The sequence below is a fragment of the Cucurbita pepo genome, chromosome LG19 (genome assembly GCF_002806865.2).
Source record: "Cucurbita pepo subsp. pepo cultivar mu-cu-16 chromosome LG19, ASM280686v2, whole genome shotgun sequence".
In the NCBI taxonomy this organism is placed as follows: Eukaryota; Viridiplantae; Streptophyta; class Magnoliopsida; order Cucurbitales; family Cucurbitaceae; genus Cucurbita; species Cucurbita pepo.
The window spans coordinates 3452812-3468870 of NC_036656.1; the positions used below are offsets into that span (position 1 = coordinate 3452812).

The 16059-nt window shown below is 35.1% G+C and overlaps 1 protein-coding gene across 4 annotated transcripts; it reads right to left on the minus strand.

The window, feature by feature from the left end:
- Positions 1-508: 508 nt before the first annotated feature.
- LOC111782053 (myosin-11-like) lies at positions 509-15516 on the minus strand. Of its 4 annotated transcripts, none has more exons than XM_023662826.1 (18): positions 14973-15516; positions 14499-14714; positions 14264-14359; positions 13916-13968; positions 13639-13735; positions 13480-13553; positions 11129-11243; positions 10814-10924; positions 9931-10007; positions 8789-8855; positions 5106-5171; positions 2279-2386; positions 2028-2158; positions 1798-1864; positions 1610-1674; positions 1430-1523; positions 1148-1215; positions 509-1025 (listed from the first exon to the last, which is right to left on the minus strand). In XM_023662826.1, exons 1-18 carry the CDS (start codon positions 15126-15128, stop codon positions 644-646), a joined length of 2043 nt encoding a protein of 680 aa, XP_023518594.1. In that variant the 5' UTR covers positions 15129-15516; the 3' UTR covers positions 509-643. The 4 variants fall into 4 exon arrangements, with proteins under 4 accessions (XP_023518594.1, XP_023518593.1, XP_023518595.1 ...); XM_023662825.1 differs by having other exon boundaries at positions 8789-8858; XM_023662827.1 differs by lacking the exon at positions 14973-15516 and having other exon boundaries at positions 8789-8858; positions 14264-14381; positions 14499-14623.
- Between the last annotated feature and the right edge of the window lie 543 nt (positions 15517-16059).

A 16059-nucleotide genomic window follows, 5' to 3' on the forward strand; every position in this document is an offset into this window, starting at 1 on the left:
GTAGTTCACCATAATTTAGCGACCTCTAAAACAACACCTTAGATTTTTCGTTCGCGACAAAAGAGGGGGAAAGAAAAGGTATAATTTCAAAGAGATGGTGTCACGTGGTAACCAAATAGGCAGTGGGTCTCAGCTGGTTCTCATGCAGTGATAAGGCTTCCACATGCAATACATGATGATGCAGTGTTAGTAGCCTTTGTGTGGGTGTGGGTGTGTGTGTGTGTGTTGTGTGGTCCGGACTCAAAAACTGCACTCTGCAAACAGTAAACCAGAAACTGGACCATACTACCCACCAGCTTTAAATGATTGTTCCATTTCAGCTTAAACACAGTACACAATCAACAGTACACGGGACATTCTCGATGGCTACTTCCCACCCCAAACCAAAATAAAATAAAATAAAAACAAAATAACAAAAATTTATTTGTTTCAAGGTATAATAATGTATATACAAAATTTCATCAATACAAAGAATTTACACTTGTATTATTGCTTGCTTCAGGAATCNTTTTTTCTGTAACAGGCTACTATATGGGCAGGGGGGTGGTGTAATCATTAAGCGTTACAATAATTTCATGCATTCTCTTAATTTTTTTCTTGCAGTTTATAAAGAATTGAGTTTAAGTATGTACCCGATGAAGTTTCATATTCTTTGGTGGTTGGATGGTGCATCATAGTCCCTTCCGAGTTCGTCAAATTCCCAGTCGTTTATCTCGTCAATTGAGTCGTATGTATCCATCCCCTCGTCCGAATCTAGTTTTGCTATTTCTGCTTCCATGCTAAAATTCTTTGTTCTCTTTACTAAGGAGGAGTCATCCATTTCTTCATAATTTGATCTTCGTACTTCGGCTGTCTGTTTGGATACGGACGCCAAACTTGAAGTTCTACGTATCCTGTCTTTGACTCGTAACTCTGGTTTTTGTCTAAAAGTTTCGATCAACAATCTCGGTCTCTTGATGGACTCAAATTCTTTTTTTATTTTTTCAAGTGCATCAAATAACTCTTGTACTCGCAGGCCAAGATTCCTGGATCAAGAGTTCATTGTGTAGCCAAAAGTGCCTAAATTAGCAGTCAAGGGCTGAAAAAGTGGAAAACATTGACAACGAATGCATCCTATTTCCTTGCCTAGAAAACACTATGGTAGTACCTGACAACTCCTTTTGTATCGTAGAATTGCATTCTTACTGTATCCACAGTGCTTAAGGTGGAAACAAACTGGCCAGTGAAGAAAGTAAGGAAGTAGACAGACCAGAAATTAAAATTAGATAAACATATTGCACAATTGAAAGACTAAGAACTAAACACTTGCCACCAATTAGAGATTGTGAGTGACAAATGCAGCTTAGTTTTAAGGGCAATAGACCAAATTAGCACCCTATGAATGAAAAGGAAGTTATCAGCATTCATAATGCCACCAATAATAACATACCTTAGATTCGATATCCAAATATTCCTCTTCGAGCTTTTTCCGTTCATTATTGACATCTAAATCTCTATCATCAATATTGGACATTGCATCTGACCTGAGAGAAGTTGGTCTCAGCAGCCTGGTTAATTATATCACACAGTTATTCTCATAAGAATAAAATATTTTTTAAAAGAACCATACCCCTTCATTGAACTCAAGTTCTCCTCAAGTATCCTGATACAAGAAAGTGAGGGCTCCAACTTTCCCTAAGGAGAATAGATGGGTCAATGTGCATGACAGTCATAAGGCAGTAAACTATATCCCATAGAAGCAGTGAATGGCAACTGATGAGAATAAAATAAACAAACTAGATAGCCCCTAACGGGTACCTTGTAAGAAGTGAGAAGGCTGGTGACCAACTTCACAAAATAATCTCCATATTTTTCCAGCTCACCACTTGAAAAAGAGAAGAAAAAAACAATCGAGCAGTTCACTGATACTAGAATGGGAGTGAAACTTAAAAGGGAAAAACATAGTAGATGATTCCATTTATTTGATTCCAAAACAAGCGACATAACTCAAATTACAAATAATATTTAAGCAAATATGATTAACATACTTGACATTCTCCTCCTTTTGTTGTCTTTGGGATGTCTGGAGGTTCCATGTATGCTCTAAAAAGGTTTTACATGCATTTACAGCATTGGCTTCTACTTTATATGAAGCAACAGATCTGAACAGCTCATCTTCCTGTAACCAAAGAAAATCGGTACATAAAGTAAACTAACGAGAGGAGGAAAAACCCATCAAGTTGACACTTTATTGCAAGGGGATATTAATTAACGAGAGCACAATAAATAGCTTGATTACCTTTGTCTTCAAGTGCACAAGTATCTGGTTACTCGCTTCATCAAAATGCTCTCTTTCTTCTTTTGCATTATGAAGGCGCATACGAGCAGCAGACAACAAAGCATTGACCTGAAACAAAACATACATCCCAATAGAAGCTGATAAGTAAAAACAAGGTTCAAGCAGCATGGTGAACAGAGAGTTAAAAATGGCGTGGCAAATATTGGATAAACTCACGAGGAAAATCCAATTCTAAATGTTACTTCACCTATTATCCACATGATAAACAAATATCTGTACTCAATTCAGTCATCAATAAGAGTATATAAGAGTCTAAACGTTACTGGAACTATAATTCAATTGTGTTGTGCCGCCTCTTACTTCATCTTTGTAGTATGGCTGCAGAGGAGTACTTGTCTAGCAGAAGTACTTGTCTAGCAGGACAAGATCAAGTATCAAGATTAAATGAGGTGTGATGATTTCTATCTCTTTCACATATCTTGAAACTGAGAATTCAACTGATTTTTTTTTTCTCCCACACAATAGCTTTGTTTAATTATCAACCAAGATAGACCAAATCTAGGAAATGCTATGGATAAAAAATAGTTCTAAAAAGTGAATCTTGTGCACTGGAGTGAATTTTTGTTTTTGGTTGGCATATTTCATAAATTAAAAGGATCATGTAATAGTCTTGAAAGAGTTATTAAGTGCCACAGGGTTTAGGTAGAAGATCAAGTTTAAGCAACTTGATTGAAAGATTGTTGAAAAAAAAAAAAGAAATACCTGGAAGAAAAGAAAAGAGAAGGGATTCAATTCAAGCACTCATCTTCACTCAAGAAAGTCAAACTTCAAAAAAAAATCGTCTCACACAACGCATAAGTGAGACTGTCAATGCTCAAGCAAAGGAGAAAAAATAAGCAAAGAATAATCTGTCGACAAGTTGCATGAGCAAGGGAAAAGAGTCCACTGAAATTAATAAAGACAGAATGCATAAGCGTGGAAGCTACGAGCTCACACAAGAGAGCACAAGGTTCTGCATAAGTGAATCAAGGCAATGGCAAGTCCTGAAGATTTAAAAGCACATAGGCGACTGTTGCAGCTCTTACAAGAAAAGGCTCTCAAAATAATGTTTGCATTTTTAGAAGCAAAACAGTCGTAAATTTCATGACAACCAAATTGGTTCGACTAAGAAAATGAGAAACCTATTAATCAAGCTCTTGCACGATACTCTGAATATTCATTTAGAACTCAATAGGGATGTAATAGAACTTTTTTCCAGAGTACTTAGGTGCCGCTAACCTTCAAATAGTCATACTTTTTTGTCCTTCGATAAAAGTTTCAGAGATTTGAAGACTTTCTTTCTCCCGTCCAAGTAAGTGGTTTGTCTTACTGGGAGAACCTAGAAAGCAACTAGTTCTTCAATTTTCAGATGGAGATTGGACAATTTTCTACATAGGCTGTTGAATTGTGGGAGACATATTCAATGCATCATTCAAGGCTAGCTTAGTCTAGTTTGTAACCCAAATGTGAGAATAACTGCTGAGAAATGCTTTTTGATGCGATCAACCAGAACATTTTCTCAATGTGGGGGTGAATCTATGATCACAAAGTTGTAAATTTCTCTAGCAAATAACAAGCATCAGTCCATAGTGATATACCAGACATGGATGCTTTCCATGTTACATATGATTGCTCATGTAAATAGGACGTGCATTTTTTTAATGAGGAAAAAAGATCGAGTTCCTTCAAATAAAAATGATGATAGTGTAAAAAGTGTGCAGAAGAAGGATATAGGAAAGACTCCAAACCAGCCATTCCTGGTGCTGCTAGCCTTTCTAACTGTTGAGGGTTATTGATGAAAAGAAAATGATATCTAAAGTTCTGTTAGCTGGTTTATTGGAAGAGTTTAATGATTCATATCTCTACTTAAGTGCCGCTTCTAACACACTTGTTATTGAACAGAATTTTTACTTCAGCACTAATCTACTTACCTCATTTTTCAGATAAGCTCTATTCTCGTAGATTAGCTGACCCACCGCCCCTATGAGATATTCGATAATGAACAAAACATTTAGTAAAGCACTAATATACTTACCTCATATTATCAAATAAGCTTTCTTCTCATGATTTCTATCTATCAATTGTGCACCTTGTACGTCTCTGCGACTAATGAATTAGGTACTGGAGCCTTACTTCAAAGAGTGGTTTGTTTTGATATATGTTAGTGCATAACAAAACAAGGGAGACCCATTTGACCCATCAGAGACAAGTATCATTACCCATAGAACGTTCAACTTCAAGGTGCTGCAATTGTTCATGGAAAGGGCGCTGCAGTAAATAAACCTATATTTACAGCTATCAGAGAATGAGAAAAGTTTCAAACCATGAAGCAAGTCAAAAACTTTTCTGGGTCTTGCCACTTTCTATAAAAAGTTCATGACTGGTTTTAACTCCATCATCACTAAACTTATAGGCTGTGTCAGAAAAGGAAGATTTCAGTAGGCAAACAAAAGAAGTGCTTTGAACAAGATCTATATGACATAACAGTCTTGGATCTTACTAGATTTCTCACCCGTTTGAAGTTCCTGCTGATGCCTCGTGTACGGCAGTTGATATCATTCTATCTTAAGAAGGGAGAAGCTACATAGTATGTATTGTTGAAACGTCAGTGATTCTCATCAAACACACCAAAGTATTTACTCATGGCTTTATACCACCTTCCCATTAAAAAAGGTATGGGAAAAAATTTCACGACAAATCACCATAAGAGTAAGGAAACTAGATTGATGAGAGAAGGAAAGAGGTAGACCACAGAATCTGTTCAACATGGCAGAAAAAGAAAACAAACCTTTTTTAATTCAGCTTCCAGTTGATCCTTTTGGTTTTCAAGATCTCCAATCTCATCTGTCAATTCCTGAAAAATATCAAATATGATGTTTCATTATGATGAGTAACAAAACCGACAAGTGATCACTATACTAACACAATCATGATAGGAAGCACTTTTAATTCAAGCATGCAACTAAGCTGTTATGCTCATTATGAATAGAATTTTTATTGCTGAGAAACAAATTTCATTGATAAATAAAATATACCAAAAGGGGAAAGAAGTGAAAAGAGGAGAGGGCGCCCAACTAGAAGTCGCAAGAGTAATATAACCCCATTCCTCTCAGAAACATTCCTCATCATCAAAAATTGGAAATTTTGAATAGGTAGCATAATTTTTTAAAATATTTACTGATATTATTTTAGATAAAAAAAAATGATGTTTTTTCTTATTAGAAACTAATATATATTTATAGAAAGGAAAACAATAGCCTTGGGGGAGGCCCTGAAGAAACTACAAAAGAAAGGCCTTTCAATTGTAATAAATAATTAAAATACTACTTAAAAACAAACAATGGTAAATATTATCTTTTTTTTTATGAAAATAATAAATAAATAAAACTTATTAATCATTATTAACTTTTAACAGTGAATCAATATGTTTTTATTTTATATGATAGTAATTCAAGCATAAATGGGTAAATAACCTTTAATTGATTAACTATAATAATAACAATTATTGACTGTCTATATTGATTGATCTGCATATTGATTATCTGTAATACCCTATTAATCTACGCATTGATATTGATTAACCACAATCACAAAGTAACCTTCAAAATGGTTAATTTGAATGACTGATATACGTGTTCTGATTTTTGCCACATTGTAATTATCTTTTTAGTTGCTATATTTGAAATATTTTATTTTATTCTTCCAAATTTGCATTAACTTCTTTCATTCCGATCAAAACTTCCAAAAAAGTAGCAAGGAGGCCACAAAGCCACAAAAGTCCCCTTCTTTTCTGGAATGGAAAGCCATAAATCAGCTGATAAATAAACATAGGTACTACTCGATCATGGAAAGCAAAGACCAAAAAGATTTTTTTTAAAAAAAGGTTGTTATTTTGTAAGCTTGCAGTATAACAAACAAATGCCAAGTCATTTCCTCAATTTGCTTACATAAATACACCACCCGGGCCTAGACAACAACATAAATGTCTTCTTTAAGTAACAAAAATATATGCTCCCTAGCAGAAATTTTTTTAAAAAAAATCCAAAATAGGAACTCATGGAGAAGGACCCGAATGATTTAAGTTCCACAATCTGAGTCCAAGAAAGAATTACATTATTCAATTTTGAAAATAAGCACATTTCTCAATTTCCTGATCTATTAGAGATCTTCTAAAAAGAGATTCAAAGAATTCAAGATATTATTCCAAACCTTCAAGCGTAACACCTTTTGTATCAACCCAAGCACATAACCTTCGAAAAAACAAGACAAAAACTATCATTTATCATACTAACAGTCTTCCCAAAACCTCACTGAAGCTCCCTTTCATCTAGTTGGATGGAAAGATGAAGTTTGAAATTGCTAATTCATTTTCCAATTTAGAAACGTGGGACTTTAGAGACGAATAGGGAGAGGAGCCTGTAAAAGATACAGAGAAATCACTTCCATATTCACTCAAAATTACTTGACGCAAAAAAATGCTCTCTCTAGGAAACCTCCAAAATCATTTTGAGAAAATGCTGCGTTTTTGTGCCTTAAGTTGCAAATATTTAAACCTCCCAAGTTAGAGATAGAATCCCATCTCACCAAGTGACTCTTCAAACACCTCCCAAGAAGTCTCCGAATAGATATTTGAAGGCATATTTGTCATTAGCAGAGATTAGCGAAAAATGGTAATAAATAGAGTGAGGTAGGTGGTCAAAGGTAGACAGAAATTGGAGAGCAATTTTCGGGAAGTCCAAGTCTCTCTAAGTACACTAAGGTTATTGTAGATTTTCTTGTTATTTCAATAATTTTTTCTATCTATTTATGTTGCAACTATTGTTTCCTATCAAATTTCAATTTTATTTGCAGCAATTGCCTATTGTTGCAAAACCACCATAAGAAATCCAACATAACCATATAAACACAGCCATTTTACTTAAGAATTTTGGCAACAATAACCTACTGCACAAACCAAATTGAAATTTGATAGAAACCAGAGATTAAAAATAAAAATTGATAAAAAAAAAAAAAAAAAATTGTTAAAATAAGAAGAAAAAACTATGATAACTGAACACCATGAAGTCTGGCTTTAGAATCGCCCAAAAACTGCTCTCAGAAAGTGTCTGCCCATAACTCGTTAACTTATTCTATTTATAACCATCTTCACTTACCAACTCTTTGCTAATGAAAAATATGCCCTCCTAATATCTTAAATAATATTTATAAGACTTCCCTACTCATATTCCTAACAAAATATTGAAAGAACGTGGCCCTTAAATCTCGTCAGAAGTCCTTTATAATTCATTATCTACTCCTCTGTCAATCACAGCAACTTCGCTTCATTCTTGTTAGCACAACCTTAAGAAAGCTTTTCCCAGGTTGAAAAAAATTGAAAATTCACAACAGATCAATAGTACATTGTAATGCTAGAAGCAATGTAAACCAATAATGAAGAAAGAATCTCCCTCTCACCGCCATATCTATCACATGATTAAACGTCTGTTCTTCCCCAAAGCCACAGATGGAAGTTACCAAGAACAAGGACTCCTCTTAACCATATTCCCCCTTTCAGCATCCCTTCCCCATAAACCTACGGCCAGTTGGTTTTTGATTCTCTTAACGAAGGAAAAGTCAGCAAGACAGAAAACATGCTCCAAGCTTCTAGCTTCTTTCCAACTGAGGTATTAATAGATCCTTTCTATATGTGGGTTCAAGCTCTAGAACTTCTTCAAAGGCTCCTAAATGGCCATATGGAGGTAGTGACTGACGAGGATTAGAAAGAAGATGAAAATGTACATCTCTCAGCCAAACAGCAGGAGTACAATCCATGGATTATGAGAAAGAGGGAAATAGTAACACACTTCAGCCAACCTAACTCTTAACTTCCCTCTCTCTTCAATAAACGAAATTGTAAAAGATTTACTTCCAATCAACAAAAAAAATGTATATCCCTCATCCAAGCAGCACGAGTACAATCCATAGAGTATGAAAAGGGGAGAGATAACAACCAACCTCAACCAACTTAACTCTTCCCTCTCTCTTCCATAAATGGAATTTTGAAATATTTAGCTTCAAACAACGAGAAATATAACAGACGACAATACTAACAGACTTCACACTACAAAATCTCAGGTGAAATCACAAAACATAGTTCTCAGGGGGGTGGAAACAAAAAGAAAGAGAGATTAACTAAGAGTGACTCGCAAAGATAACATCTTAAGAGTTAAGCAGTATTCTACAATCATTTCATCAAACTAAATCACTAGCACAATAAACTTTTTAATGGAGGAGAGAAAACAAGTAGAAAATTGGCACAGCCAGAAGCGTCAAGAAACTGACAAATTTGATAGAAAAATATCAAAACCAAACAATACAAATGAATCTGTAGCATAAAAGAGAGTCCTTACCAGTTGCTTTCAGTTTCTGATATTTTTCTGTTGAGTTTACCAACTTCTAAGGGATAATTATCTCTTTTAGTAGGAAGATTACCTTTTCAGCTTGGACCATTTCCTTGGATTTAGCTACCCGATAGTTAAGTGCCTCCTCTTTCTGCTCTCTGCTAATGACAGGCATAAAAGATAAGAAACGCATTCAACAAGAGAGCCAGATATAAATCTCCACTCTAAGACACCCTTATCACCCTAAGATGCAGTCACTAGTCAAGCATAATGTATCAACTTGATAATAAAAAAAAATACTCTCTGACCCTCTCAGCATCCATACTACTAGAAATGATAATTGAGATTCTTGTAACATGACAAAACAGGTTATAGATTTCTGTTTCACGTGAGGCAACATAATATCTTTTGTTTTCACTTTGATGCCTTTATTTTTGCATTAAAATCTTAAATAGTCACCTGCCTATCACCAGCCCATCAAATATATTAACTATGACACAAGCAAACGTTTATATGTATTCCTAAAGAAACCTAACCATTTCACAGACTGTTTCATCCTATTACCGAACAAACTTCTATTGACCCTCCTGCAAGTAGAGGTGTTCAGTACTATAAATCTTCAGAATCTCCTAATGTTTTTCCTATTAATATGAAAAGAGAAAGAGAACAAGTTCCTTGGGATCACTCACTTGGTCTTAAATTTGCTTGATTAGCCCCTTTTTGTAGTTTGGCATTTTTTGTAGGCTGCTTTTTTTTGTATGCCCATGTATTCTTTAATGTTTTCTGATGAAAGATCATTGTCACCAATTTCTTGTGAGGGGGGAAAATCATTAAGATCAAAGTAATTCAGGGTTTAAGTTGGACACTTTGCTTGGAAGGTACTAATACTTTCCAAAATCTCCACAGAAAAAAAAATGAGGTTTTTGTGTGAAATTGTGAAAGCTTTGGCCTCTCTTTGGTGCTCTCGTGGTAAATAATTTTGTAACTATTTCTTTTGTTCTCAATGCCAATTGAGGTGATACTAAAATTCCTTGACCTTTCAAGAGGATCTCTCATCCTCACCTTACATATTCTTTCATGAGTAATGGAAGTTTGTGTCATTTAAAAAAATAACGCGACAAATATGGCATATTACACATGGAAGCCAAAAATCAAAGCAACAGTAAAGGAACATGAGAGCAACGGTAAAGAAATACATGGAAGCCAAAAATCTGCATTAGTAATATATTAAACCTGTGGTCTACAGTACGTCTTTCTGCTTTCAAGGTAGAATTAGCCAAAGATTCTGACAAAATTCTCAGTTTCTCAACCTGCATTATAAATCGATTTGACATCACTCAAAATTAAAAGCACCAAATACCAATCAATCAATAAATAAAGGTACTATAAAGTTGATTACCAACTTGTTTTTAAACAACTTATACCAACTTGAAGAACATCATCATGGAGCATACTCTAGTCTTCCATTGGGACCAAAGATTCTTACATCAATTTAGGAACATGTTTCTTATCTCAAAAATTTCTTCTAGTAATCTATCTGAAATATTTTTCTTATTTGAATAAATAAAAGAAAACAAAAACAAGCCTACTTTACAGCACCAACAATTTTGCTCTACAGAATGTGAGAGTAAGGGGAAGGAAGAATAGGCATTGCAGAACATGCACAGCTCTAGCTTCTGAAATTGATAGAACACATTAAATTAAATCTTATTTAAATTATAAATTTGGCACCTACGGTTTGGGGAAAGTGAGAATTTAGCCCCCATGTTCTTCAAAGTTAGAATCTTGTCCTTATAGTTTGAAAAACCCTCATAAATTGTATCATTGGTTTGATGAAACCTCATATACAGTCTCATTGATTTGATAAAACCCTATCAAATCATAGGGACTAATTCTAATATTGAAAACCATAGGGACAAATTATATTATTTAAAGCCATAGGGACTAAATTCTAACTTCTCAAAACAATAGGGACCAAATTATAATATTTAGATGTGCTCGACATGCACGGAAGTTTGTTATAAGCAATCTAACTCCAGTCACCCAACCAAAAGAATCAGATTAGTTAGTTCCCTTATCCCATTGTTAACCCCAAACCGAGGGATATAAAATGGACCTTTTCAGCATGAAGCTGTGCAGAATTCCCATCATTGAAAAGCTTCTTCTTGACTAGGAGCTCCTCCAACTTGGAGCATAATTGAACTCGTGAAAGTATTTCTTGTAGAATCTGTACTTTACATAATGGATCGAATGTAATATAATACTTTCTTGAAACTAAAAAAGAATAACAAGTTATAGCAAAGATGTAGAAGTACAAACTAAAACATTAAAAGTTGAAGTAAAAAATCGAAGATGGTTAACTAAAAAATTGACCACATTCAATACATGGTTCATATCTATGTCTTTATATATAAATTAAATTCATAACCACCTTAGAAGTTGTACTTCCATTATCAAATGTGTTGTCATGGTCTCCACTTGAAGGCGTCAGCTCTTCCTGCTTTTCATCAAGTTTCTCTTTCACGCTACATGCTTTAGCATCTATTCTGAGAGCAGGAAATTGACAGAAGAATAAATAAATTTGAGTTACAATGTAAATCAGCTCAATGAAAAACTTCAACTGAGAACATTGCAAACCCACACAATGATCATTAATTAAACACATAATATATTGAAAGGTTTGTTTGTCCAACGCATTATAATGAGCACATTGTTAGCACACCACAAGAGAAGCCTTCTATTGGTAGTCAAAGAAGGAATAGAATACAACCAAATCAGGTCTGGAAAACTCCCCGCATGTCCAATATAATTCAAAAATGGCTATTCTTCCCCCTTCCCTTCCATTATTATTAAATAAATAACTAATTAACTACATAATATTACAGAGAAGACCAGATCCGACATTAGTGATTAACTACTCTTAACTATCCATAGTTTCCCGCAACTTCATACCCATAAGTTCTCTAATTAATATTTCCGGCCACTCTTGGTTTCCTATCCTAATCCATCTTTCGAGTTGCACACCTAGTATCAGTAATCCTCGAGTAATTCTCTACTTTTTGTCATGCCACCCTTCAATGCTTTATCAACGGGCTTGCAAGCTAGTGTGCAATTTTTTATTGGAAGCCTATTAAACCCAAAAATCCTTTTATCTTCAATATGCTCTGAGACAATGGTCAAGAGTGCATTGCTTGGATTTTCACTACTCCCGAAATTACAAGGTGCAAATAGTTTAAAGAGCATCCGTTCCATTCTCCACAATTTACCAAGCATCAGCATTACCAAATCATATAATCAAAATTTAACACAAAAGAACTGAAAGTAGAGATTAAATTTCAATGCCTGGCATCAATTTAAGTAGGATGCATGGATTAATACAATATGCTTCTGAATATTGTGTTCTCTAGAGTCTGGACAATTTCATGAGGGCGCATGGATTAATATGGTTGCTCCTCCTGAATATCTATTTCAGGATGTGAATTGAGGAAATTAATAGTCTGGATATTGGATTTTATATCAATCATAATGGGATTCCTGTCCCATTTTTTATTTTCTACTTCGTGCTAATGCACATTTGATTTTGGAATAAGAAGTTTCGGATGTATTTTTCAAAAAAAAAAAACTCTTTAATCTAAGATTCGAGGAGCAGCCAAACACTTCTGTCCTTTCTTCTATACTCAATAAGAAGCCTTCAATTAATTTTGAAAAGTTCACAATAGTCATCCACCACCCCATCCTTCAAATTTCTTCTTACAAAAACTTTCCGCAGGCTGGTTTTCCTCACAAACCTCTAAACCCAACAAATCATTTTCCTTGAAAGGTCAAAATTTATTGAATATCTCGACGCCAAAGCTTCAGACCCCACCCATGAATCATGCCAGAGAGGTCTCGGTACCATAACCCACTTTTATTGAAGAAAAAATCTTAACCGAAGTTTCAAACTTTTCATGATATTCCACCAAGGGATTCTTGAACTTCCTAACCTTTTAGCATTGGTGAACCACCAAAATTATTTTTCCCAAATTGAACAAGAATATCATGAAAAGTTCTTTTTCTTGTTAAAAAAGAACATAAGAACAAGAATATTAGTAACGTAGAATGAGAATAAGAATAAAAATAAACCATAAGAAGTTTACTTAGAGTGTATCTAACAAAGAGGAAATCCAACATGGATGACATAAAATGATGGCTAGGAAGAACGAAACATCAGAAGGTTTTTTTTTTTTTTTGCAAGCCTCAGTGATGTGAAGTTGGACATCAGAATCGATCATCAATCCAACACAACCATCAGTATTTTGAAGCTTTTTATAACCCTTTAATTCTGAGTGTATGTTCCTTTCTCTTATGGTGGATTTTCTATAGAAAATTTCACTTTCTTCACTGGATATTAACAAGGTCGAGGTTATATAGAGGAACGGAGTTATTGTTGTTCATTCAGAGATTTAAAAGAATGGAAAAAATATATAACCATTTCTTTTATGAGGAAAACAAGTATAATTTTAATGACACTGAGCGGGATAGGGATGAGGTTTGTGACAAAGTTTGACCGTATGCTCTCTTTGGACACATAACTATGGTCATTCTCTATTTTATCACTCATACTGAACTCTCCTTTCAAATCCCATATACTCTCCTTAGAGCCAACTCCAATTCACCCTTGTATAGGTTTCAATTTAGCTGAAGGGTAATTCTGTTAATAAAAATCCACGCACACAAAACTTATCAAATATCTAGTTGTTGAAGACCAATGAGGGAATTATGAAAGATATGCTTATTCACCACCTATCAAAATCAGCATTTATTTTCAGCCCTGAAATTGCATCTTGGACATATTGAAGCAGTTCATCTCGTTTCACCTAAAAATGGGAAAGACAGAGGGAAGTGACTGCTTTGCCCATGCTAATTTTATGCTGAAATTAATTCATGTCTTCATGATATTACCAGTACTTCATCTTGGTATTCTGAAAATGCTTTTGCCAAAGTGTGCACACTCGTCATTACTGCTTGACGTACTTCCTTTCCTCCTGAAAGACAGAGCCTGAATATAGCCATGACAAGGGGAACTTAAAGTCTAATGATATGAGTGTGAAAATGATTATGAGGTGTAGAAATTTCTAATATTGTTTCTTCTCGTCTGCACAAGTAATGTGAGAAGACTTTCTGAAACAGCTGCAAGGCATAATGAACACGTAAGGTGTAGCTGAGAATGAATATTCACCCATATATCTCAAGAAGTAGTGATTCTTCTTCTTCATTAGGTTCCTCGAGAATCTGAGACATAGAAAAGGTTAACCTGCGGTTAAGCTCCAAGGTCAGCAAAAACAAAACCCACGAAAGTAATTGAGAACAAGAAATCCCTCCATTACCGGGAAAATAATGTTTATATTTACGTATAAAATGCAGACGAGTAAAAATTTAGGCCTTTTGTGCACATCAAATTATAACATCATTCCAACAGAACGAGAACTAAATGAATGACTTGATACATTTAGAACTACCTAGCATATTTTTGTACACCAATGTTTTGCGAAAAACAAGGTACTGACATGTATTCGATTCAACTCACCATAGACAACGTAATGCCTTCTAGAGCTTGGCTTGTAAGAAACACATCACGAAAAGTTCTCAGCTCGCTTCCCATATCTGGGTCCAAATAATAGACCTGAGCAAGATATCCAGCAACACTTCATGACGTTCAGTGTCGTGGGAGAAAACGAACGTAAAGCAACTACAAATCCTTCAATTAACTCAGACATGCAAAAGTGTTATGGAAACGCAATAACGTTAATTGATATACATACCACCGCAGGTCTCTTCGGAGAATCTTTATTTTCATCGTTAATCTGATCTGTCGGACTGTTTTTACCCCCCTCGACAGGACCTGATGACAATCTATCCACCTCTTTGAGCGCTATTAGCCACCTTCTCAATAGCTGAACTCTTTCTGGACCTCTAGACGAAACAGAGATTTCTTCCAGCCTTTTTACTGCCTGTTTAAAGCACTGCATATTCCTTCCCTGCCTCGCAAATCAAACCCGAAACTTAACTCGTCTGAGAAACAGAAATTGTAACAAGCAACACACGCGGATACAAAGAAATAATAGGCAATTTGCACAGACGTAATACTACTTAACTAACAACGCCTCGTACGAAACAGAGATCAATACCGTAGGGTTCCATGTCCTAGGGTATCTCGCAAATATTCACAACGACACCAACTGAACCAAACGCCATTAAAAACCGAGGGAATTAAGAGGAAAAGTGAATGAAATTACAATGCGGTCTTGGATGATCTTGGCGCCTCCCACGACAGCATTTCCTGCATGATAAGCGACGGAGCCAGCGTAGTTACGGACGGTGCGGGTGAGGTTATCCTTCCGTCCAGAACTCGCTTCCACCGCCTTGATCACCGCTGCTCTAAGCCACGACATTGCCGCCCTTCCCTCTCCAGGTCTCTCTCTCTCTCTCTCTCTCTCTTTCTCTCTCAATCTACTATACAAAAAAACGAGATTGTAGCTAAGACTCTCCACCTCCGATCAATGCTAGAACATATGAATATAGATAATACTTCTCTAATGCAGGTGGCCGATTAGATTAATCCAGAAAAAAAAAAAAGAAAAAAAAAGGATCGGATACTACGAAATGCCGCACTGATGAAGATCTGGAAAGTGCAGATGAAAGAGATGGAGATTGAAACCTCTGGAAGAGAAGGATCGGAGAATGGAAGAGAAAGGAAAGGGGAGGAAGAAGTCAAGAGGAACCGTGAACCAGTTCGAGGCAATTCTCCTATGAGGTAGTGGCTCGATTCCTCTGCCTGCGATTTCGCTCCAAATTTTATAACGATTACCGGAATGGGTTCCATACAAATCACGCTACTCTTACCCTGAATTGGGCCTGCCTCTGCCTTCGGCCCAAATTGAGCCCATTACTTCAAATAAAGCCCTAATGTCTTTCCATTAAATATTATATATATAAATATTATACTATTAAGTTAAATTATAAATTTAGTATTATAATATTTATTGTTCGAATTTTTTACTTTTATAAAACATAATATTTATTATTTATTTTTCACCTATTGAAACTTAATTTCAATATTATTTTTTAAAATTGTTAATCTAATTATTTCATAACATAAACGTGTAAACAATATGAACCAACTAAGCTCATAACATTTTCAACATAACTAAGATAAGCTCGTAAGTCAACCCAAACCGAACGAATATATTAAATGGATAAAGTTTTATAGGTCATCGACTTTTTTAAACATGCGCGGAACAGGTTCATGTAATTCTCTTGTTCCAACCAACCAACCGACCATCATATAATATTTATTTATGAATTATTTTTATGAATTATTGC

What these genes read in the sequence shown, in the direction of transcription:
- LOC111782053 (XM_023662825.1), bottom strand. Translation starts at nt 15,128, where the DNA reads ATGTCGTGGCTTAGAGCAGCGGTGATCAAGGCGGTGGAAGCGAGTTCT. An exon ending in AGATCATCCAAGACCGCATT is followed by an intron (nt 14,715 to 14,972) that starts GTAATTTCATTC and finishes TTTGCGAGGCAG; the next exon opens with GGAAGGAATATGCAGTGCTT. An exon ending in AACTTGAGTTCAATGAAGGG is followed by an intron (nt 1,524 to 1,609) that starts GTATGGTTCTTT and finishes AACTTCTCTCAG; the next exon opens with GTCAGATGCAATGTCCAATA.